At 43.3% G+C, this 16,905-nt stretch overlaps 1 protein-coding gene across 15 annotated transcripts in view; it reads right to left on the bottom strand.

Annotated features, from left to right (window-relative positions):
• The window catches only part of CIT (citron rho-interacting serine/threonine kinase), a 144,985-nt gene that overhangs the window by 90,877 nt on the left and 37,203 nt on the right, over nucleotides 1-16,905 (bottom strand). For all 15 annotated transcript variants that reach the window (XM_036220151.1, XM_016149547.2, XM_016149546.2 and 12 more), the window contains one exon: nucleotides 1,637-1,820. In XM_036220151.1, coding sequence (XP_036076044.1) covers nucleotides 1,637-1,820 — 184 coding nt within the window. The remainder of the gene's footprint in view (nucleotides 1-1,636; nucleotides 1,821-16,905) is intronic.

Here is a 16,905-nt window from a genome sequence, read left to right on the forward strand (position 1 = left end):
TAGCACCCTAAGCAAGCTCTCCTTCTGACCCGGCCAGCCCACTACTAACCAGAACCAGAACTCTCCATACACCTCCTTCCAGTCTGATTCGTGACCTTCAGAGTGCTGTGTGTGTCAAGGTTAAGCTGCCCACTAACCACGCATCACTTTAATATCAGGCCTCCACTTCTGTCCTGCCTTTTGCTCCGATGCCGGAGCAAAACCTCGCAGCCTTGCTGGGCCTTTTCAAATCCATCTGACAGCACATTCAACAGCTAGTTAGCTTTCTACCTCTCCTCCCATCATCCGGCTTGCTTTGGGGTTGCAGAGCAAATTGGTCAGAAAGGCACAGCCAACACTACCAAAATCCAACCCCAAATCTTAAACCCGGCCTCCAAGCAGGAAGGAGAGAAGGACCACCTCGGCCTCTTCCAAATTCTCAAATTCAATCCCAGCCCTCACCCCTAGTTCGTGTCAACTGCCCAATTCCCCCACAATCATCTGAAATCTTTTTAGGAATATTACTGCCAAAATAGCACCCCAGGGGAGACACCATCCAAGAATCAACATGACATCCCTTCAAATTGATAGCCCAGCTACCAGCCCAACAAATCGGGAAGGAATGCTGCCAAGGAGAAAATCAAATTCTACTCTTCTCCTAAGTGGGCACCAACTAATTACCCAAGTGAAGGAGTCAGGGCATCAGGGGAATAGCACAGCCGGTCCAAGATCTGCCCGAGGAACTCCTGCCTCTGAACGCAGGATGTCATCGGATCATGAGAACGAAGCAAGACACTTGCTTCTACATCCACAGAGGCTACTGCATTTCAGAGAGATTCCAGGAGGCTGGAAGCAAGACCCTCCAGTCCCAAGTGCCATGTGAATGCGGTTTTCATTAGCTTTTTCAAGAATGGAGAAAGACTTATCATGTCAAGAGGTTTACAGTGATATTTACACTTCCATTATCTAGTCTCCTCGTTTGTTTGGGTTTCCACCTGTGAAGCCCAGTTTCCAGGAGTCAATGACTCGGCTACATCAGACTCCCTCCCGGTGGCTCCTGGTAACGGGGCTTTCTCTGGCCGCTAGCGCCCTACCGGGGCCCTGATCTTGCAGCCGACTTTGAGCAGAGTCGAGCATCATCTCCCTGTTGGAGCTCCAGTACAGCCACTTGCAGCTCAGCTAAACCCATCGAGAAACCTTGAGACACGGTTTTTAGAATTGTTTCAAAAAAGGCAAGACAGCAATCTTTACCCACCCACCTGAGAGACAGATGAATACATAGGTGGAGAGAGAAATAGATAGATGGGCAGCTCATCTTCACCCTGCATAATTCTCCTTCGAGCAAGGATCTGTACTGCTAGATATCTCCCACTACTTCCTCCCCTCTAAAGAAGACTGAAAGACTGAAAAAACTAACCCAAAGTACCCAGTTGACGATTTTGATGCTGTGGACAGGAAGAGATGCCTTAAACACAGTAAAATGAGAATACTAACAGTGCCCCTCGCCAAAGCCCAAACAGGTAAATTGTTTTCCAAATGCAGGCTGGTTAACAGATTTCCTCCACCACACTCCCCCGACTCGACCACCACCACCAGCTTCGGGCTCCGTACACCTTGCACCAATGTAGGTCCCTTAGAAAGTCAAATTCTCACTTACTCAGATCTACCAAGAATCCCCAGTGCCTTGCTATACGAAAACCCCACAAACGGCAGTTCTTCGCCGGAGAAACCTGAGGGGTTCAGCTGGCACGGAGAGGATGAAACCCACGAATTCTTCTCTGGTTCATCAAAATTGGAGGTGTCATCATCAGACTTGAGGGTGGGAACGAAGGGGGGAGGAGCTGGTTAAAGAAAAACAAGAAGGTGGGGTGGGGGGGGGGAGAAAAATTCAGACCGGATTCAACACTGTTGCGGAGAAAATCTTCTTACTCCTTCAGCGTTTGAGAGGGCACTGCAGCGCCTGCTTTCAGCCTAGCTCACACAGGCAGCCCCAGCCTCGGCTCCTACAGCAACAAGAACTTAACCCCTTCTCTGCCAACATGGCCACCCACCCGCAGACAGGCTGCCTTCCCTGCTGGGATACGCTGAAGGATAAACTCACACAGGTCACTTCGTGGGGAATGAAAGCACTTGGGGGAACTCATGTGAGCAAGCCGCTCACGCCTGATATTTCCAGAAAGCTTCTACCGAGCAATGGCCAGCAGGTGCCGGCATGCCTGATGACCTAAACCTATTTATTTCCCCCGTCCAGACAGGTCTAAATTATTAATATTTACTGCCCGTCGTTTGAAATGAGATGGAATTTCTACATTTCGTGGATTAACTGGAAGGAGAGGTGGGAGCAGGAAAGAGGGTTTGGGAGGCATGTAACTCATGCTAGGATAGCACTGCGGTCTAGCTCATAGCTCATTCATATCCAGATGAGTATGCTCGGGGTTCTTATTAACCACTTTTTTTTTTTTTTTTTTTTAGTTCATTATCCCTCCTCCCCAGCTCAAGCATGCCCCCTGAATCCACCGCAGTTTCAGCATAATGAAACACCGGCCAAATAAAGTTCTTCCCAACGATTTACAGCTCCCCGGCGCGCTGATGGTGTGAACGCACCAATGCATAACTGCGTCCTACCTCGTTAAGGCATGACTCCCAGGTAGGAGGATCTTACATCTTCTCCACTTCCTGCAGACCTACTAAACTCTCTCAGTCAGGGAGATGGACACTCATCCATCAGTCACCAGCAGGCTGCCCATTGTGGTGGGCTCCCGGGGGCGTAGCCGGCCAGCAGCGTTACCATGGCTGCGGGCTGAAGCGTCTGTGGCAGCCCGGCCCAGAGAGTTGTGAGCTGGGCATCACATCCCCCGCAGTGCAGGCTTCATGCTCCCCTCACCGTGTGTGCGTGCTCTGGCTCTAACCCCACCTGGCCGCCTGCGTGGCAGGGGCCAATGCTGATTTGAGTGACAGAGCAGCATGAGTCACTCCCGGAGTTCGCTAGAGCGCCCCCTAGGACAGTTGTCACGGCCCTTCGCAGTCCAGACTTCTTTTTTAACTCCTTGTTTTCTGGACCAAGCCGTGTAGCAGATCGGAGCAGCAGTCTGTTTTCTGCCTAGACTCAGAAATCTGCCTGTTTCCAAAGTTCCCCAGTGACCACCACGTCTGAAGCAGCGTCCGGAAGTAAATGGAGTGGTAAAGCGATGTGCAGAGGCGGGGAGGAGATGAAGCCAGAATGAGGGGGTCTGGCTGCTCCGGGGAAGTAGAAAAGGGCATTCTCAGAGCTTCAGGTGCATTGAGATGAGGTGGGAGATTGAACATGTAAAATGTACACCGCTAGAAAATTATTTAACACCTCCAAGCTCTCAAGAGGATTTAAATCGTTGCAGTTAGTGTTGGAATCTACTGGCTTAATACTTTAAGAATTAACTGATGGAAAGAAAAATTACACTGAATGCTTCAGTCTATATCCCGTGTGCATTTCCATCAACATAGCCTCAAACCTGATCTGATTTCAATTACCCGATACCTTTTTTTATGCAGAAAAAAAAAAATTCTAAAGGAAATGACATCTCATAAGGATCAAAAAAGAGAAGTTTCCCATCCCAAAATAAGGAAACTCAGATAAAGACTGAGGAAATGTGTGAAGCCAGATTTGCAGATGATAATAACATGGAAACATTGTAGCTAATGGCACATACTTTGACATCCAGGTGGGTTCAAATCTCAGCCCCACCACTTATCAGCTCGGTAACCCTGGAAAAGTCACTGAACCTCTCTGAGCCTCTGTTTTAATACAGAAATAACTTCCTCAAGAGGCTGTTTGAAGGTTTAAGTGAAAAAGTCTATAGGAAGTGCTTAGCACAATTCTTAGCATACAATAAATACTCCATGAAGATTACCTGCTATTACTCTTAGTGCTCATGTGAGATGCATGGTTATGACAGATCCTGCAATTATTGAAGTCTATTGAGATATGGCAGAATCTGCACTGAATACTCTTCTTTCCCGTGCAAGACACGAACACTCATGTGAATGTTTGTGTTAATCATATTATAGCATTTAATTCCTAACAGAAGTTTAATTCCTTTTCCACAGTATACTAATTTATCTCTAGAAGGCAAAAATAGAATTTCACTTCTGAGTGAAAAGTATGATTAATACAGGGGTAGGAGCCACCCTCCGTGACATAATTATGATTTTAAAATTCCATACTGTAAAATAAGATTCCTCTTTAAAACTCCATCATGCTCAAAGCTGGCCCATGTGGTTCAAATTAGAAAAGGGGCCAAATAATCTTCAATAAAAGCAAGGAGATGTCAACATGAAATGTGCCAGCTGGTAGCAGCTGAGATATTCACAGAACTGGTGAAAAGCTAAGAATGTAAACCTCCAGACAGGTGGTCAGTAGAGTATGATAGGAAATTCTTAAAAGAAGGGCTTCTAAAGGTGCCATCTGGGCAGGGAAGGGAACCACAACCTGAAGCCAAGGAGAAGTGGGAGAACTAGAAATTCTCTACCCACCGGAAAGTGAAGAGGATGCTCATCCTTGGCCAGGGCCCTTTAGGGAGAAAGAAATAGGGCAGCTACTAAAACTGTAATCCGGGTAGGGTGTATGCATTTATATTAGCCTGCATGGTGTGGGAACTACGAGACAAGAAATTAACATCAATACTGGTCCAGGATCACTGAGCCCTTAAGGGTACTTGCAGACACAAGTGGAGAAGAACTTGCAGGGGCACTTTCACCATCTGTCTGTCTGTCTCTCTCTCTCTTTCTCTCTCTTTCACATACACATACACACTCCTTAATGGAAACTAGCTCACAACAAAAAAAGTAAAAACCGACAACTACACGTAACAAGGAAAAAGAGACCACCCAAAAACTACCACGAGGGAGCATAAGTAGATATAAGAAATGGGAAAATTAGTCCTCCAAAAATTAGAGAGAAATAATCTAAAACGGACCATAAAATAAACTTTAATTTATTATCAAGATGAGTAGAAATTCTAACTTAAAACAAAAAAGATACTCTGGAAAAGGACCAAGCACATTTGAAAGGACACAAATAGAACTTTTAAAACTGAAAATATTGTTATTAAAGCTAAAAGTTTGCTAAATAGAAGATTAGACACAGTTGAAGAGAAAATTGGTGAACTAGGAGTCAGATCTGAAGAAATTACATAGAACCATGCTTCTCAAAGTGTAATGTGTAGACTGGCAGCATCGGCATCACCCGGGAGTTGATCAGAAATGCAGAATCCGAGGCTCTGCCTCATGCCCAGAGAATCAGACCCGCTCATCGGACTTTAACAAGATCTGCAGAAGATTCGAGAGCACACTACAGTTGGAAAAGTGCTCAAAAAGAATGCAACACGCACACAGAGAAGACATGAGAGGTCAAGAGACAAAGAATGAGAAGGCCCAATACACTTCTAATTGGAGCACCAGAGAACTAGCTCAAAGTCTGGATGCCACATTTAAAAAGGATCATATAAAATTTGGTCAAGTCAAAAGACCACCAAGTATGTGACCACATTTATCTTGAGGGGCTAATTCTCCTTTTCTGTACCTAATGGAAAATGTCCCTGTTTTGATCCTCACAAATGTAGTGTTTTTTTTTTTTCTCTAAAAAAAGGTATCAATAAGTAGGTCATTGAAATCCTTAGATTTGCATCAATGTTGATGGAGGTACACACTGCACCTGACAACGTAGCACCGTGCCAGTAACATAGTAGGTGCACAATAAATATTTATTGAACGGATGTGTAATTAAATGACAGGAAGCGGCTCTTGCAAAGAAAGGGCACCTAGAATAACACAGGCCACAAAGAAGTTACTTGATGTTTGAGTTAAATGAAGAAGCTTTAAAAGCGGAGATCGTTCTGTCTGAAAAATATGTTAATGAGTGCCTGTGATAATATTTTCTGATACAGTATTATGAAATCACCATCTCCCCCGCCACTTACCCACCACACTCCATAATGCCAAATAAGAAGCCATAGATTAAGAACTATTTTTCATTGTCAAAAGCCACTAATAAAAATAGAAGGAAAAAAAAATCTTTCCCTATATATTTTTAAATAAATCACTCTGGCTTGGGGTCATGTCAGGGCACGTTCTCCTTAGTGGCAGGGGCTAAACTAGTAAGTTATAAGAGAGATGGCAAAACAAGGCTTTCAGAAACAAAGAGGTATTTTAAGGGCTGTAGTTAATCTCTCTCCTATAAAGTTTCTTTTTTAAAAAAATCCTGACATTCATTAGAAGCATTTGGGGGAACAATTATTGCCTTCGAAAATACTCGAAAAACAAAGACAAGGAAGGGAGAACCGAAGAGAGTCAGCCACTTCTGCCGGACATGCTTTCTTGAGCTCCGTTTACCCAATTCCCACCTTTCATTTTTCAGCACGCCAAACAATATTAAGAACATAAAAGGTTTCCTAACTTTAATAGCATTTATTATCTGCTTTCCTCGCTGGAACACAAGCTCCACGAGGGGAAAGACTACGCGTGCTCAAGGGTACCTGGTTGTCCTTATTCGATGTTTAATATCTAGTTTATTAAAGGAATGAATGAATGACATGGGATTTCTTAGACTTAAGGGGTTATTTCATGCAATAAGCCACTTTAGGAAACTCAAGTACCCAATTTAGTCATGAGGAATTGACATATTAAAAAAAAAAAAAAGTCCTGAGCCTAGAGCTCATAAAACTCCTATGACTTTTCATCATCACTATGGGTTACAGGCATTAGTGCTGAGTTGCGTGTGGCAGAAGTAGAAGATGAGTAACTGCCAACACAGTGTCAGAAAGGACAAAGGCACATAAATAAATACTGTGTAATGATATAATGAATCGAGACTGTGCCTGGAACACAGTGGGCATTTAATAACATTAAGTCAAAAATATTTTCAATTTCGTTCTATCTACCATGATGTCCCGCATCTAAAAAAAAAAAAAAAAAAAAAAATTTTAACTGATTAATTAGATGCTGTGCTCAAAACAAACGGAAGACTATCAAAAAAATTAGCTATCTTTCAGCTTCTTAAAATCTGAGGCATCACTGTGATCATGCTTACCTATGTTGAGAACGCAAAACAGCGAAACAGGTAAGGAGGAGGCTATTTGTGTCGTGATGGGGATACAGTGAGTTTTGTATGTTACTGCGGTAAAGTGTCATGGAGGTGATTGAATCTTGAGAGTTGGCTAAATAGTATTTTTGTGGGCTGGAGTGCAGAAGAGTGCTACTTTAGAAAAGCCACAAAACAGCAGTCCAAGAGGATGTGGGTAATGAGGCTGGGAAGTAAGTGAAGGTGAAATTTTGGCTGAACCTTGAAAGGGGGAAACTCTGGACTGGATTGACAGAAGGGATTATTAGAGAGCATTTCAGAGAGCTGGGCTGGTGTCAGTGCCAGAGAATGAGACGACCGTTTCAGTAGTGATGGCTGGAAGAGGTCGATGCTAGAAATCTCTAAAGGACGCGTCTACGATAGTCAACATGACAAATTCTATACTAAGGAAGCGATGACATAAACAGAGAGGATGTGGATTAACAGGAGACAGGCTATGGAAAGAAGTGGCAAAATGTGACAACTGATGCAAGAGCAGAGATCGTAGGAATATCCATGACCCACACTTAGGATGGTAACTACTCCCCACACTTAGGATGGTAACTTCTCCAATAGAAAAGGTTACAATAGAAAGAGTAAAGTATCCAATATCAGAGGTCCCAGGAGAATGAACCAAGAGAATAAATTAGGGGATAGGCAAAGAGAGCTAGTTACTAAATATACATAAGTAATTTAGCCCATATCAGATTATATTCCCCAGAGCCTTGGGCAGGTCTCCTACTTTCTCTCATCTGAATAACACGTTGGATACGGAATTCAAAATGAAAACACATCAGATCGTTTCCAATAAAGTAAATTAAAAGTGATCCCATCTCTTTGCTTCCCAAGAATCGTACTAAGACTTTAAGGTAATATTGATTTGGCTGGTGATCAATTTTTACAATGTATCTTCAAAGTAAGTGAATAAGGAAGTTAGAGTTACTAAAGTATGCTTCAATCAATCCATCTCAAGGATGCTAAGGTCTGGCTGCCAACAGCTAAGCAGACTTCCTTCCTCTCTGGTGGCAGATGAGAGATCTCAGCGGAGCTCTGTGCGCTATCTGAATCTCATCGTTCTCAAGAGCCATGTTCCTACTGGGCTGCTTAATATTGAGTTCTTGGTGAACAACTTGTTTTCACACAGAATCATACTTTTAGAGGTGTTTCCCCTCAGTTTTGGATGGCATTTGAACCAGGCTGCTAAACTCATAGTTTTACTTTGCTTTTCCCCTCCCTCTCGGTCTAGATACTCAGCTACTGGGGCAACACCTGCATCGGCTAGAAAACACTCAAAAGGCAGAGTCTTTTCAAACTGCCATGAGAGGCGACTGCACTTCTCTGAAAAGTTGCATTGGTTGTATCCAGTTTTGGGTCCAGGTGGAGGCCTCCGGAACATATTTAAACAAAATCATCAGCTTCCACCGCTTTAGGTCTTTTTTTTTTTTAAAAAAAAAAAAAAAAAAAAAGATCAACTTTCCCTTTCAGCACCTTCCCCCCCTCAATTACCTACACCCAAGAACACATCGGGTCAGATTCATTCTTTGTCGTATCCTTTCCTCCGACGTTTTTTAAAATTTATTTTAAAATTTTTATCATGAACACTTTCGCACGCACCGAAGTCACAAGCTGGAAAGATGGATTCCCACGTGCCCATCGACCCGCTGAGCCACCCGGCAACTCCCGTCCTCACGTCGCCTCAGCCTCGTCCTTATCTTGTTTGCGTGCTCCCCAAGTCCTCCAGCAGACGTCCCTGACACGCGGTTCCTCAACTGTGGCACCACACTTAGGCTTGGAATCGCAGAGCGCTTTGTTGTGGGGGGCTTTCGTGTGTACTGTCGGATAGTTTAAGCAGTATCCCTGACCTCTGCGCACTAGATGCTGATAGCGCCACAAGTCACCACGACCAAATGTCCCCTGAAGGGCAAAACTGCCCCCAGTTGAGAACCACTGCTTTTCACAGAGAAGGACTTAAAAAAAAAAAAAAATTATCACAATACTGCCATCACACCCAACAAAATTAACAGTAACTTCTTCGCATTATCTAACACCATGTTTGTGTTCGGGTGTCTCCACTTGTCTCAAAACTCTCTCTTTTACAGTTGGTTTGTTTGAATCAGGATCCAACCAAGGATCACATGTTGACTTTCTTGGTGTGTCTCCTAATCTATAACACTCACCATTTTTTTTAAATGCCATTGATTGGTATAAGAAACTGGATCGCATATCGCTGTAGAATTTCCCACATTCTGGACTCGGTTGACTGTATCCTTGAGACATCATTTAACACGTTTCTCTGTCCCCCATGTTTCCTATAAACTGGCAGTTAAACCCAGGGCCTTCTGGATGTTCAAATTCAATTCTTTTGGCAAGAAGGGGTTGTCTAGTTACCAGGGCGTGACGTTAGAGGGCAGGCGCGCCATGCCTGCTTACCTCCCTTCCTGTGGTGTTAAGAATGATCCATGGGTTCCGACGATACCGGCCTGATCCCTCCACTCTTTCACTTAAGGGTTTCAGCAGCCACTGACGCTCACTGCCTAGAGCCATTATTTCATTACAGTGGTTTTCTAATTGCATCATTCTTTCTACATTTATCAGCACACCAACAACTTGGTTACCTATATAGTTCGAATGGTTCTTTCCTTATATTTAACAACATTCAGAATAATGAGCTGGCGGGTGGCCGGAATTGACCAATGAGCACAAAACCACCATCACCATCATCCCCTACTGATGAAGCAAAGAGACAAATGTGGGCATCTTCTATAAAACAATGACCTAACTTCTTCACCCAGTGGAGTTTTGTTTTTTTTTTTAATTAAGCCTATCTCCACAGCTGACTGTACTCCAAGATATGAGTGACTAAAACCCAACTGTCAGAGTGTTGGCAAGATGTGGAGGAATGTAAAATGGTACAACTACTTTGAAAAAGTTTGGCACTTTCTTAAAAAGTTTACACCTACCATACGACCTGGCCATTCTCCTCCTAGGTACTTACCCAAGAGAAATGAACACATATGTCTACAGACATTACATGCGTGTTCACGGAAGCTATATTTCATAAGAGCCCAAAGCTGGAAACGACCTGAATGTCTACCGGCAGATGATTGGATAAAAAAAATTGTGGTACATCCACACGATGAACGACTACATAGCAACAGAAGATGTGAACCACCATATAGCCTACAACATGGATGAATCTCAGAATTATGTTGAATGAAAGAAACCAGACAAAATAAGTACATATTTTTCCTTGTTTTTTTTTTTTTGTTGTTGTTGTTAAACAAGTACGTATTATATGTTTAATTTACATAAAGTTTGGAAAATACAAACTAGAGTGACAGAAGGCAGATGAGTCTCTGCCCGGAGATGGGAAGGGAGAGGGGCCGGTCCTAGGGAAAGGGATGTGAAGAAACGTTTGAGGGGGATGGATGTGTTTATTACCTTGACTGTGGTGACGGTTTCACAGGTGTATACATATGTCAAAACTTAAACTGCACGTTTAAAATACATGTACTTATCCTATGTCAATTCCTCAATAAAGCTGTTTCCAACCATTGGGGAGGAAGAACATTTGGTCCCCAATCCCCTCCTGGCTGAAGGAACACATCTAGTGTCACACTTTTACGTACGCCTCTCCCAAGGACAAGGACGGAGGAGCCGACCTGCCTCACAGGAACGGATGCTGATCGACCAGGGGCTTCGCACTTCCATTTTCCTGCCTACGTCCAGACGTGGCAGGAAGTGGAGGTGAATATCGGAGACCCCTGCATCAAAGGTTATTGAGCACCTGCCTTGCCAAGAATATGGTGGCTATTTTGGTCCCTATCTGGCTACCGGTTCTTTGTGTGTGTCCTCTGTTAGTTAGAATTTCAAAGGACGGGAAGGGTGGGTCTTAGAACCCCCAAGCGTCAATGCTGTAGTTTCTGTCACCAGGGATCAACAGAGTTGGCCATACTTTTCTCTGAAGTGAAACAGTGAAAATCATTTCCGAACCCTCAGTCACGAACCACCTGGACCTCCTACTCGTCGTCCTATGTTTTAATCTCTTTTGACGCCTGCCAACTGCCCTCTTTAGTTCTATCCAAACTTCGCACTCAGAAAATGAATGTAAATGCAATCACCACACTTCACAGAACTGATTAGAAAGTTGGCTGCTGAATGTAGTCCCAGATGTTTAATATAATTTTGAATCTTTGGCCAAATCATTTCCATGTTTCCTTGGTAGTGGAGGGTCTGGAAAATGACAATTTAAGGGTTGAGGACTTCAATTTAGGGGCTTTCTCTACAAACCTATTTCCTGTTTCCCATCTTCTCTCAGGTAAGGCATTAATTTACCTCATTTGGAATTGACTCACCGAACTAGAATTTAGCATTGTGCGGTTGGCTTACATTAAGAGAGGCTCTGTAAGAAGAATCACAGGGAAATCCCTGGGGCATGTATTAGAGGAATGTGGTTTACCATGTCACAAGGGATCCTATTTGTGGGGAACACAGTGATGAAATTCCCCAGAGCTCAGTAATCGGAAAATCAAGTCTTTTCTGAGCAAACCATCCCCGATTTTTTTCTCATGGATCTGAGCCTCTCGTAACTGTTCATATTCTCCTTTTTGCTTTGGCCACTAGGAGGCTGAGAGTCCCAAATCTGTCCTCCTCTATCTAGCAACTTGACGATGAACTTGTTTGTTTTTACCTTTAACTCTGACTTCAGTTCCTTCCCCTGACACTCTCTCTCTCTTCACCCAGATTTCTACATTTACCTTTATCTTTTTAACATTGCAATCATTGCTAAAATAAGGCGTTTCAATTTATCTTGGAATAAAGTAAATTATTACATATGTTTAACATCTCTGGAGGTAGCTTCTAAATTCAGACCAGAGGGGGAAAATTCTATCATCTTAATTTGTAAGCATTTAGCTCTTTTTGTCTATTTTCTACTTTCAACGAACGACTTACTCTCTAAAAACAGGACCGACCCCAAGACACACATATTCCACTTGTATATCACATAAAAGCATGCGAGCCAGTGACCACCTGTATTCATTATTCCTTTTTTTATGTTTTAGCAGGTGGTGCCCATGTGCCCCTGGCCCAGTCAGCTGTGTCTCTGCCAGCACTGCTGTATCATCCTCCTCTTTCTACCCTCCTCATGCTAACTCCCCGAACAGCCCCAGCTCCTTTTCCGTACTTCCTCCGTCCCCTGAGGGACAGGGAGATAAGGGCCCACCAAGGCTTACAGAGAAGTACATCTACCATCCTCCCCGACCTAGTTTATAAAACAAAACATCGCCAGATGTCAGCTCGAATGACAGAAACCCCCAAACAAACAGACCTTAAAACGGCGTGCGCACGCGCGCACACACCACACACACACTCACACACACACACGCACTATGCCCGAGCCATCGAGATTATGCTATTTGAAAAGCAGAACATGAAAATAACTAAAATATTCATATTAAAACCATAAGGGGTTTCCATTTGAGAAGAGAGCACTGCTCATTAGAAATCGACGTCAGAGTGGCAAATTCAAAGGATAAACACCATAGGGTTTCCACAAAGGCTTCTCCCTCATTTATTCAGTGATACAGAAAAATAGCCTAACAATAAAAACGCTTCAATTCTTGGGAGGCAGTATAACAAGGATGTTATGAATGCAGGCTGCGCTAGTATTTATATTAGTGGAGAATATTATGTAAGGTTACACAAGAAATTGGCAACAGTGGTTCACTTTAGGGAGAGGCACTAGGCGTGTGGTGAGGAGGAGACATTTTTCATTGTATAATTTTTCATGTCGCTTGAATTTTTTTACCATGGACTGTACTGCTTATTCAAATACATACATAAAAGCTAAGAGAACTCGGAGTCAGAAAGACCCGAGTCTGACTCCTGCCACTGCCAACCTTTGGCTCCGCAACCTTCGCCAAGTGGCTTCATCTCTTTAGGCCTCAGGATCCTCAATTGTACTGTAGGACCAATAATAGTACCTGTCTCACAGAGATTTGGGGAGGAGTAAATGGGACGATATGCATAAAGTACTTTGCAGAACCCGCGGCACATAGCAGGTGCTCGATAAATGGCACAGCAGTATAAGCCACCTGTAAAAAGTGTTAATGATGAAAACTTAACCCATCCTTAATCAAAAGTAAATAAAGGACAACAGTAAGCTGGGGTGTGGAGAGGCATCCGTATGCCATTTTACAACTACCTATTTGCTATCAGCAGGTGGAAATTAAGTTAAACCACCATCCTGAAAGATATGAAGGAGGTAAATTCTACCTGAGAGAAAAACCTTTAAATTCCTCAAAAGCAGAGTCTAAAACCAGGCATTTCTAAGCAATTCTATCCACCAATGAAAGAAGTCCTTAGCCGAAAAGTAGTTTTCCCTTACCCTACGCTCAGAGGACAAAACCAGGAAGACCCCGTAAAGATGAGTCAGAAACTCTACGGCTGACAGATCTAATTTTCCCCTCCTGCAGGGTTTCTCAAATGCTAATACACCTGGGAATCTTATTCCTGGGGATCTTATTAAAATGCAGCTTCCAGTCAGCGGGTCTGGGGTGGGGCCTGAGGCTCTGCATCTCTGACAAGCTCCCAGGTGATGCAGATGCTGCTGGTCTGTGGACCACATTCTGAGTATCAAGGCAATGGCACCACTGCTTGTCAGCAACAGCAGTCTGGAGAGATTCTGATTACTGTAATATTCTCTTTCCTGGTAACAAACTTTGTCAATTCTTCTAAATCAGTGGTTCTCAACTGGGGGCAATTGTGTCCCCCCAAGGGACACTGGGAAATATCTGGAGACATTTTTGGTTGTAACAACTGCAGAGGGGAGGGTGCTACCGGCATCATGGCTAAAGGCCAGGGTGCTGCTAACCCTCCTTCAAGTCACACAACAGTCCCCACAACAAAGAATTACCTGGTCGCAAATGTCAATACTGCCAAGATTGAGAGACTCTGTTCTAAATAAACCGAAAACATGAACCGAGGCTTCTCAATTCATCCTGAGACTATAAATCTCTATTTTAGAGGTGAGTCATTGATCCAACATTGTCCTTTCCCAGGCTAGATCTAAGGTGCGGGGACCATAACGGATCAGCAGAAAGAATAACATGTTGTATGTAGAGAAGGGGTCACTGGGTCATATGTTGTTGAAAATCAAGCATCTGTGGTTCAGTAAGCCAGTCGGTGACCTACTAAGAATTAAACTATCACTTTGAGGTACAGCAATTGAACAGGACCACAGCTCTATTTAAGCAAAGGACCTATAACTGCTCATGAAGGCAGGGCTGTATCTAAATTTGTTCGTCTACAGAGCTACGGCACCCAACGTAGCCCTCAGCACACTGCAGATACTCAAATCATGATGAATCTTATAGATTCAAAAATTACTACAATTCCAAATGTGCTTAAATAGACATAGAGATTAAAACACCCTCTAATGTCATATGGTTTATTATTTGTCATCATTATAAACATTATTACCAATCACAACGACTAATGCTAAGGCATGCACGATATGAAAGAGCGGAGGCTCTAGAATCATGTAGACCTCAACCCAAAATAATTTTGCAAGACCTGTGCCTTTCTGAGAATGGTAAAAGGAAGACAATTCAAAAGAAAAAGCCCATGTCCTAAGTAACAGACAATACAAGTTCTCTAGCGTATTAAATGTTCTAGGAAATAATCCATCATCAACACGTGCATTTTGCATTTCTCACTGTCGAGTCATGGCAGTCTTAGATGAAAGGTACAGGACTGCTGGTTCCATTGACATCGCTATGCCTTTGGTGGGGAGCTATTTAAAAAGACGTTACTTAGAAGAGAACACCGGACAGCAAAACTTTCCCATTGACAGGAGCAGGTGCACCAAGCTAGGAAAGGTAAACGTTAACCCCAAAGGCACAAAAGAGAAGCTCTGGTTGGCTTTGGCTTTCCAGAGCCCAGAAAATCAGCCTAGGTACAACTAGACTCTGGCCCAATACCTGAAACCTCGCCAGGACTGCACAGCCCGGGGTCGCGAATACGCTTCAGGAGCCCCCTACTGAAACTTGGAAAGCAGCTTTGAAATAATGACCGTAATAAGCAGCTGAAAACCCAACCCTACATCTGATCGTGTGAGGCGGGGAATGAAGCATCAGGGTAATGAGTGCCCAGAGGCGCATGAATGTGGCCGTAACTCATCACAGAGCTTTTGACTTGCTGGGAGAATAAGCATTCCTGAACTGGGTCAGATTCCTGGTTTGTGTGGTGCTGCCCACATGAACCCCAAGAGGTAGGACCCAGGAGCGCGCGGATGCTCCGTCTGACCTCAGTGTCAAAGCTGAGACGTGTCCAAGTTTCTCTCAGTAGCCATTCCCAACTCTATCATTCATACATTTACCCAGACTTTTCTAAAATTGCATTTCTATATCCTGCCAGGACCACCTCTTGAGATAATGAGTTTTAGAAGATTATTACCTGCTGCGTTAAGCAGTACTCTTTCTTTGGTTACAACAAGAAAAAGAAGAATTAGGGGTGAAATAGCAGAGAGGTTAATGTTGCTTTCATCAAGGGACAATCTTGTGTATGGAAAGTGGAAGATTCGACAGCTTGGAACCATAAGGCATTTAAGCAGCAACCGTGAACTTGGGAAACTTAACAGCTTCAAGTGGTTTGGTTGATGAAAGTCACTCAACGTGTGTTTATGAAAAAAAAAAAAAAAAAAAAAGGACTAGACAAAGGAATAATTTCTGTTAGAGTTACCTAGTTGGGACAGAGCTCAAACAGCATAGAGTCTAGCAGTGTTGTCAATCACAAAACCATGCAAATATTCAGGGAGCAGAGTTGGTGAAAAACAGGAAAATCTGCTAGGAGACATTGAAATGAATGCCATGGCTCTCTGCATAGTCAGGGATGTCACGGAAGCTCCAGGAAAAGGCACTACCAGTCCTCGGTGGGCGTGAGGATGCCACCCGCTGGCTGAGCTACGCTGGGTAGCGTAGCACTCTCCAAACCAACCGCAAACACTGTAATTACAATATGGTACCCTGGATTCTGTTTCTGGGAAAGAAAAGGGACATGAGTGGGGACACTGGGGAAATCAGAATTAAGTCTGAAGTAGGAGTTATGTAGGATGAGTAGGTCTAGGGATCCAATGCATACATAGCGTGCTGACTGCAGTTAACGATTCTGAACTTACGACCGGAAATTGGCTAAGGGAGTAGATTTCAGGTACTCTCATCATGGGAGAAAAAAAAAAAAAAAGGAAAAAGGAACTATATGAGGAAGTGGATATGTCAATTAACTTGACTAGAGTAATCATTTCACCATGTATATATACATCAAATCACCATGTTGCATGCCTTGAATATATATAATGTTTACTTTAAAAAATAAATTAAAAAAAGAAATCAGGATTCTGTTGGGTGAGGAAAATTCCCTGATATAAATAGGGGTGGGTGAGTGGGTGTGGGGAACATGTATTAAAAATAAGAAAAGACTAAGTGGATAGTTATTAAAATATGGAAAAATTAAGATAAACCCAGAAAGCATGGCGAATCGAGTATGGCAGCAACAAGTGTGAAGATGACCTTGACTACAGTGATCCATCACAAAGTCACCCCATAGGGAAGATAACCATGGCCTTCAAATATGGGCCTCATGAAGGACAGACAACATGTAACCTCCATGGGAATGACATAATTTACAGAACCATGATTACACTTGTAAACCCAAGAAGCCTAAAACCTATCAACAGCCTGAAAGGAAAAAACGAGGACAAAATCTGAGAATTCTGACACAACGCTAAAAAAGGCAAGGTTTACCAAAACACAAAATAAAAGTTACTCAGGTAA

This window comes from Rousettus aegyptiacus, unplaced genomic scaffold (genome assembly GCF_014176215.1).
Source record: "Rousettus aegyptiacus isolate mRouAeg1 unplaced genomic scaffold, mRouAeg1.p scaffold_m13_p_5, whole genome shotgun sequence".
NCBI lineage: Eukaryota > Metazoa > Chordata > Mammalia > Chiroptera > Pteropodidae > Rousettus > Rousettus aegyptiacus.